Here is an 8,902-nt window from a genome sequence, read left to right as displayed (position 1 = left end):
TGGCTCCATCAGTGACCCAGGAAGAGGACCACAAGTTGAAACATTTTCATGAGGGGCATTCCACATCCCCAACCCTAGCTCATCAGCAAACCAGCACTATCAGGATCAATATCAATTCATTTGTATTACAGTAGAACTCAAAGATCTCACTATGCTGGATATTGTACATACATCAAATAGGATAAAACAGAAACGTTGCTGAATCTATCACCTGGAATCATCATCAATTTAGCGCATCAAGCTCACAAATTAGTCATTTCAATTTTCCTCACTGCGAGAAAATCCTTTACGTACAACTTAGATTGAAGATAAAAGTTTAGGCAATAGTTTTCTGCTGTATTCAATTAAAGACGACACCCGAAAATGGAATAAAGACTCAAATATTTGTTCTGCCTATGAGTTTTATTTACACAGGAATTATTAGTGGTCTTAAGTGAAGGCTAGATCCCTTTTATATACAATTTTATATACATGTTTATACTTGAAAAGTAAGAAAACTGTACAACAGAACTCAAAAACAAAAAGACAAATAAATTGGATCCAGAGTAGTGAATATATGAGGAAAAAAATCTCAGACATTTTAAACTGTGTGTTGAGTAGTATATTTAAATGTAGTTTTAAACCAGAGAGCAACATAAAAAGTTTACACCACACTGTAATTCAAATTTTTAACCAGAACAAGTTATGCAGATTCTGCTTTTAACACTGGACAACTGAAAAAACCTCCCAAATTTAAAAATATGTAATGAAATCTGACTTCATTTCCACAGAGGAACCAGTTACAAAATCACAGGTAAGCAATATATTTACATTAAATACTATCAAAAATGGACTTTGAAAGAGCAAGTCAGTCACTTGCAGTATTATGTCTGCAATTTCTAATCACTAAGATCAAAAGTTGTGTTCTATATATTTTAAAGACTAGGAAATATTGAAAATATCTGCTTGTGTGACATGTACCATCTCATCTTATTTTCATACAATTAAAAGAAAAAAAATCAGAGTATTGCCAAACAATATGCTTTTTGGACTGTTCAGTATTGCACACCATAAGAGAACATTTCAAAAACAATTCCCTATCTGCATTTTTTTTCCCAGCATGTGTGTGTGTGGACTGAAATTTTTAGGATCTATTCCCCTTAAAACTTAGAGACTGTCCTCAATAGCTTGTTTCATTAGTGTTTACCATCAAGAATAAATGTGAACCATTTTTTTTTAATAGTAATGGTTAAGTAAGATACAATCTTCTGGTGGTAAGTAACTGTTTGTGGAATACTCAATTCCTTTAACATAAGCTGCACTCTCAACGCTTCAGAAAACAAATGCTTGTAACCATCTGTAACTTAAGGTTTATTGTATATCTACACTGTAAATAAGGTAATTATAGCACAGGTAAAAGCATACATGTGCTAGCTTTACTCTAGCAGGGGCGGGGCGGGGGGGGGGGGGGCGGGGAGGGGGATGGAGGGAGAGAGGGGAGGGAGGAGAGAAGAGGAGTGTGTGGCTAACATGACCAAAGAGGTATCATACAGGCTAGCCATTCCAGTCTAAAACCAGGGACCCTGATGTATAGTCAGCTGGCTACCTTACACTGAATCCATGATTTCACTATGATTGTTATCCATTGTAGCATCAGTATGCCGTATCTACCCATGAAATCATTACACCTTAATTTCAGTGTACACAGACTTTTATTATAAAACTACAAATAATGGACCTGATCTTGCCAGCATTTAAGTCAACTGGACTTTTGTTACTGACTTTATTTGTAGCAGAACTGGGCATAATATTTCCATAGTTCTTAAGTTACATTTGCCTAAGCTGAAGAATGAATCTACAACTGAAGTGAGCTAAATTAAGACATACTCCAAACCTTCATATAACCTGGTACAAGCACACCTAAACTCATTTGGTCCACAATATTTCTTACTAGTTAATTGTGGAGGTAATATGTACCAGCATTTGGTTCAGATAGCAGTTCTTGGGCCTTATTTAACATTTTCCTCACTCCCCCAAAAAAGTGCCTTTGTGGTATTTGTAAAAAATGTATGCCTCAAAATTTTTGTAAGTACCAACAAAAGTTATTACAAATTTTATTGCATTAAGCAGATTCTTTTTAAATATTAAATATGTATTACTTTCTCAGTTTCACAAGTTTTAGTATTTTGCTCTCTGTGAAAACAATTCTTCCCACAAAAAGCTATTTAATACTGGCAACAGGGTGAAGATTTCATCCGTTTCTACCACTATATTCAGTCAATACTGCCTTTCCTCAGGTTTCTTTTCTCTATAGTGGTTTTCACATAGAAATGATGTAATAATTCCTTTTCATTCAAGTGGTTTTCTGCAATTTCTATAGATCTTTATATTATGGAGATTAGCTTTTCAGCGCTGGGCTATGGTTCTTGTCCCCTTCTTTGTTGTCCTTCATTAGTGACGCAAACACCTATAAATCAATATTAAAAATATAAGTTAACATTTATTTTAACCTGCAACTCATTTTAATTATTAAAAGTATCATCTAATTCAATCTCCTGCACTCATGGCAAGACTAAGTATTCTCAAGAGCAGTGGTTCTGAAAGTGTTCCGCGAAATCGCTTTCAGAAACACATTAACTGGCTACCCTGGTTTGTTTATTTACTGGCGCTGCGGCCACGGAGCCTCGCAGCTCCCATTGGCTCCGTTTCCTCCTTTACAGCCAAGGGGAGCCACAGGAAGTGGCGTGGACCAGGCCACCGCTTCCCGCAGCTCCCCTTGGCTGTGACGCCAGTAAATAAATCAGGGTGGCCAGGTAACGTGTTTCTGAAAGTGATTTCGCAGAATGCTTTCAGAAACACTGCTTTAGAATCTAGACCATTCTGACAGGTGTTTATCTAACCTGCTCTTAAAAATACATTTTTCTTCCTCCTTCTTGTACTATGTACTTAAAAACCATTATGTCCCCTCAGACTCTTCTCCTGACTAAACAAACCCAATTTTTTCCAATCTGCCCTCATGTCATTTTTGTTGCTCTTCTCTAAACTATTTCCAATTTTCCCACATCTTTCCTGAGATGGACACAATACTCCAGTTGAGGTCTAATCACCATGGAGTAGAATAGAAGAATTATTCCCTCTGTCTTATAATTTTGGGATGGGTTAGCAGAAGCATTGTGTTTGCTTTCTTTGTAACAGTGTTGCATTGATGACTCATTTAGCCTGTAAGACATTATAACCCCCAGATCACTTTCCACAGTATTCTTCCTCATGCAGTCATTTCCTATTTTGTGGGTGTTGAACTGATTGTTCCATTCTAAGTAGAGTATTTTGCATTTGTCATTATTGAGTTTCATTATATTTAATGCAAATTATTTCTCCAGTTTGTCTAGATTATTTTGAATTACTATCTTCCACTGCACTTGAAACCCCTCCCAGCTTGTTAACATCCACACACTTTATACGTGTACACTCTATGCCATTATCTAAGTCACTGGTGAAGAAAGTCAACAGATCCAGAACCAGAATCGATCCCTGTGGGACCAAACTTGTCATCTGCCCTTCCAGCACAACTGAACTATGGATAACAACTCTCTGAGAATGGTTTATACCAGCCAGTTATGCATCTAAGGATGCTAAAATTTAGATTAATCAACTAATTGAATAGTCAATGTAATGTGCATCAACTATTCAATTTGTTGATAAGAGCCCTTGCAAGCTCTTGCTACATTTCAAAGGCTGAAGCGCTGCGGGGAGCACGGCCAGCAGGGGACTCAAGTAGTCCCCTGCTGGCCCCGTGCTCACAGCGGAACTTTGCTTTTGAAATGTACAAGAGCCCTCCCAGGGCAAAAGCCTTATTAAAAATCAAAATAGACCTAATCTACTACTCCATCCATTCACAAGTCTTGCTACCCTTCAGAAAAAGGTATCAGGTTGACCTGATATGATCTGTCCTTGACAAATCATGACAACTGTTACTTTTCACTTTGTTTTTACAAACATCTAGAAGAATTATTTGCTCCATTATCTTTCCAGGTACAAAAGTTAAACTGACTGGTCTGTAATTCCCCAGCTTGTCCTTATTTCCAATTTATAGATTGGAATTACATTTGCCCCCTTTCCAGTCTTCTGGAATCTCTCCCATCTTCCATGACTTTTCAAAGATAATTGCTAAAGGCTCAGATCTCCTCAATCAGCTCCTTGTATATTCTAGGAGGCATTTAATCAACCCTAGTGTCCTGAAGATATTTAACTTATCTAAGTATCTTTTCCCTATTTTATCTTCATTTTCATTAGCATTCACTATGTTAGACTTCCAATGACCACCAACCTTCTTAGTGAAAAATCAAAACAAGTAAGTTATTAAGCGCCTCTCTCATTTTCAGATTTTCTATTATTGTTTCCCTCCCACATTGAGTAATGAACCTACCCAGCACTTAGTCATCTTCTTGCTTCTGATGTAATGGAGTTAACCTACATGTTTTCAAATTACACAGGCCACTACCTATTTTGAGACATGCGTACTAACAACTTTTAGACATTTTCACTCACCTGGGCCCATTTTTTGTTACTATTCTGCATCTGAACAGCTGCAATGCAACTAAAAAGCTTTTCCGATGTGATGTCTTCAGGCAGTTTTGTTAGAAACTGTGCTATGTGAATGAAGTCCAACTGTAAGAGGATATCTTCATATAATCGAAGGATTCCTAATCCTGTTCTAAACAAAAACTCTTCTCCATCTCTACAAAATACATCCCAGACACGACAGGCCAGATCAAGTGGTAGTGACTTGCTATAGAGTGTGAAGATCCTGTAATTGCATAAAAAATGGTAATTGGTTAGTGCTACCGTTCTACTTCAGAATCATAATCAGATCCAATATCCTGTCCTTTCTCTAAGTTACTGAAAAAGCCATAACATGACAATTAGCACTGACATGTTCAAGAGCCAAATGTTTTCTAGTTTTATCCTGTCAGACTATTGCAACAAAAGTTAGCAGAGGTTTATATCAGGGCTACTCAACTTTGGAAGCCCCGGGTGCCACAATGATACTCACAGACCATGCGGAGGGCCGCAACTTGTGTGTGTGTGTGTGCGCGCGCGCGCGCACGCACACACAAATAGCTTCTCTCACACTGACAGGCATGAATACAAAGATTAAGCCTTAAGCCGTGGCACCAAGCCCAAACGTGGCCAGAGTGAACCTATCAGCACCTCTCAGGTTCTGCCCACCATGTTAAGCAGCCAGAACTTCCCACAATGACCCAGCGCTCCTGGCAGCTCCTCCCTGGGGGCTGGAAACGCTGACACCCTGTACCTGTGTCTCAGCCAGCCCGTTTGCTTGAGTCTTTCAATGCTCTCCCCGCCTGGGAGACGCCTCACCATTGGAAAGTGTGTTCCCAGTGGAGGCCATGTTCAAAGGATCCCACCCGTGGGCTGCATGTTGAGCCCCACGTAAACCCAAACTGAGTAGCCCTGGTTTAAACAGTCCCCCTAGAATCTGAACTCCCAATCTAAGATAAGACTCTCTCTCCTTTTCACCCATGCTACAGGGAATACTCCATTGAGAACTTCCCTCTTTCCCTCCCTCTCCCTCAGCAATTTAGATACCTTCCATCCACTGCAATTCAGATGGCTCCAAAGAGACAGTGTGAAGCAGAGATATACAGCACTCTGTATCAGGTGCTGAATCTGGTTTGCTATAGCCATTAACTTACCAGTCTATCAAGTATATATCTGGAGTAAGACTATATGATTTGAAGTGAAGGAATAGTCTTGGGAGATTTTCTTCAAAGAATACTTCAAATGCTGCAAAATATTTCAGCATCTGTAGGGGGAGTATCAGAAAAAGCGAGGATCTTAAAACTTTAAAATTCTTCCATAGAACAACTAATGTTGCTTTTTTTATTTCTCTAGAAATATATCAACTAACTAATCACACTAGCTTGTCTAATCCTAACCATCATTAGACACTGCTTGCTATCCACAAAAAAAAAGGGATTAAAAGGTTATAATAGTAAAATAAGTTCTGAATCCAAGAACAAAATCAAGGTTTAATACTTCACAATTTGTTAGCATACCATGCTGTGATCCACACGAAAAAAGGCCAGCTGGCATGGCTTGTTTAGGAGGTTTGCAAAGGCAATGAAAGCATCTGCCTCTTCTAGGTTGAGAATGAGTACTGCAGCAATGAAGGACATCCCTTGTACCTTCAATAGAGAAGTGCAATTAGCGTGCACAGAGAAGTGCAATTAGCGCGCACAGAATAAATAGCACAGTATCTAAAATGTATAATATGCAATGTGTCATTAACCATTATGTGCAAAATTATGTGATGTTTATAAGGAAATATGGTTAAGTAAAGGCAAAATATTAAATCGGGTATACAAAATTCTTTACAGCATGTAGCAAAAAAACAGAGATAACATAGTACCAAGAAAACGATATTTATTTTGCAGAAGCAAGTTGCGAATGTTTGTGTCAGTTTCCAGGAAGACTTTGGGTAATCAAAAGGTGCTCTGGAATTTGGAATACCCCCTCTTTAGTCTCAGAGGCGGGATGCAGAGCTCATTGCAGAGAGATCTTGACCCTAAATTCATTGTTAAAGTATGGGGACTGCTACAAGAAAATTAAAGCACATGGTAAGGGTTCAGGCATAGCTATGGTGACCATATTTGCTGAACCAAAATTAGGGACATGTTAGCCATACCCCCTGCCACAAGAAGTCCCACCCATGGAGGTAGTATTCCTGGGGTCAAGATGGATACGTGACCAGAAGTAAAGGGTGTCGTGTGACCCCTCTAAAAACTCCTCCCACCATCCTGCGACTAACTGGGATGGGTTTGACCCTCACAGGATCCCCCCATGCAACTATCCTGCAATTGCATTAACACAACTTGCATTGCATTAACTTGGGGGGGGAAGCCAGGGAAAGAATTCCCTCAAGATTTCCTCCCATGTGTGGAGTGAATTTTGTCTTGTGCACCAGTATTGAGTTCATGTACGCTTGTTTGGATGTGTGCCACTATGGCACCCAAGTTATTAATAAAGGTCTTATAAACCTCTCAATTTTTCCTTTGCTGCTATGTCTCCTACCCTCTCCTCGCCCCATCCGCTCCTCTGCTGCTCCCCATCCCTCACCCTCCTCTGCTATCCTGGCTCCTGCCCTTCTCACTCCCCATAGCCTTTGTGTACCTGCCCTCTTCCCTGCACCAGCCCTTCTCTTCCCGCTGTGTACACTCCTCCTCTAGCCCCACTCTGATCATCTGTAGCTACCCTTCCCTCCCTCTCCCCACCTGCCCTGCCTCTGTCCTCTGGTGCCCATCCCTCTCCTCCCCATGTCTGCCCTTCTACTTCACCCCCACAATCCCCTGGTACTTGCACTTGCCCTTACTTCTGTACCTCCCTGGTTCCTCTCCCTTCCCTCACTGCCCCTGTCCTCCTTCTCCCTGGTGCCTACTCCTCCTTTCAACCACTTCTCCTGGCACCCACTCCTCCACTCGCCCCCATTGTCCCTCCCCTCTCATCTCCCAGCATCACCCTGTGCCTTCCTTTTTCGCACCTCCACTGACACTTCCTTCCCATCCTCCCTCCTGCCCTTTTCCGCATTGTCTCCTCTTAGACAAATACCGGGGGGCTCTCCTCCACCCTGCCTCTTGGTGCCTTCCCCTTTCTTCTTTTCCTTTCCTGCCCCCTCTCCTCTCAACACAAGCCCCGTTCTCTCCTCACCCCCACAGTGCTATTTTTAGTACTGCAGTCCTGGTCCCTGTGGGCTGCCTGGCTCCAGCTGGAGTCAGGCGACAGCCGCACGAGGCCCATTCCAGTGAGGCTGCACCGGTTTGAACGCGCCTTGTGTGGCTGCTGCTTGACTCCAGTTGGAGCTGAGGCTGCCTGCAGGGACTCCAACCACAATACTAAAAATAGCAACGTGGGCATACCCCGCCCTGCAGTGCCCCAGGTACTGTCACCGGACCAGGACCCCATGCAGCAGAGGCAGTGGGGGAAGGGAGGGGAGGACAGTGGAAAGGGCTGCATGCTACTGGAAGCCAGCCCAGCTGCCCTACACTCCCTGCTGGGGGGGTATGGGGGAAAGCTGCTGCGCCACATGAGGAGCAATGGCACAGCACCATTTCTTGCTTCTTCCCACAAGCCAGCATCCCCATCAAGTAGTGAAATGTCCGGCGGGACTTTCCGGGACATTTCACTACTTGATGGGGCACTGGGCCAGAGTATTTAAATTCAGGACTGTCCCAGAAAAATCAGGACATACGGTTAGCGTAGGCATAGCCAACCAGTGTTTAGAAAAGGGGCAATGCTCCAGCCACACAGTAAAGTCAACTGGAACATTCCAATGAGTTGTTTTCATACCCTTGGGTCCTATATAAATTGTTAGCGACATTTAAATTTTTGCACTTCTGCTGCCTGGAAATCTAGGAGCAAGGAAGTCAGAGTATCTACCAATTTCTCCTATCATTTCTACCTGTTAAGATGTCTCACCTCCATCTCATCTAGACCAGTGTTTCTCAACTTTTTTTTTTTTTTTTTTATAAATTACCCCTTTTAAAAAAAATTATAAGTATCCCCAGTCCCTACAGTTTTCAGACGCAATGGTAGAAAAAACATTTGTGTAACACATTTGTTTAAACAACTTAGTTGTAGCCAGACAGGACATTATTTTTGAAACTTTCAGGTATAAAAAGTGCAAGTGCTATAAAACTTAACCAAAATTCTGTTTTCTCCACATTTCAGTTGTGTTGACATCCCCTCCCCCCCCCCCAGACTTCTCTCAAGTATCCTTAAGGTACTCATACCACTGGTTGGTAAACACTGATCTAGACAACCACCGTATTGGGGGACTTTTTTATTTTATTTTATTTTTTAAGAAAGAGCATTTTAACAGTAAATCTAAATATAAAACCACCCTTGT

General features: G+C 41.4%; 1 protein-coding gene across 2 annotated transcripts in view; it reads right to left on the bottom strand.

Annotated features, from left to right (window-relative positions):
* Nucleotides 1-366: 366 nt before the first annotated feature.
* The window catches only part of TBC1D12 (TBC1 domain family member 12), an 83,892-nt gene continuing 75,356 nt past the window's right edge, over nucleotides 367-8,902 (bottom strand). The window contains exons 10-13 of one of the 2 annotated variants that reach the window (XM_075935142.1): nucleotides 6,057-6,185; nucleotides 5,694-5,803; nucleotides 4,528-4,786; nucleotides 367-2,446 (exon numbers count right to left, since the gene is read on the bottom strand). In XM_075935142.1, coding sequence (XP_075791257.1) covers nucleotides 2,378-2,446; nucleotides 4,528-4,786; nucleotides 5,694-5,803; nucleotides 6,057-6,185 — 567 coding nt within the window. In that variant the 3' untranslated portion in view covers nucleotides 367-2,377. The remainder of the gene's footprint in view (nucleotides 2,447-4,527; nucleotides 4,787-5,693; nucleotides 5,804-6,056; nucleotides 6,186-8,902) is intronic. The other variant, XM_075935141.1, reaches the window with a different exon arrangement.

Source organism: Pelodiscus sinensis, chromosome 8 (assembly GCF_049634645.1).
Source record: "Pelodiscus sinensis isolate JC-2024 chromosome 8, ASM4963464v1, whole genome shotgun sequence".
Lineage (NCBI taxonomy): Eukaryota > Metazoa > Chordata > Testudines > Trionychidae > Pelodiscus > Pelodiscus sinensis.
This window is presented reverse-complemented; position numbering and strand designations above follow the sequence as displayed.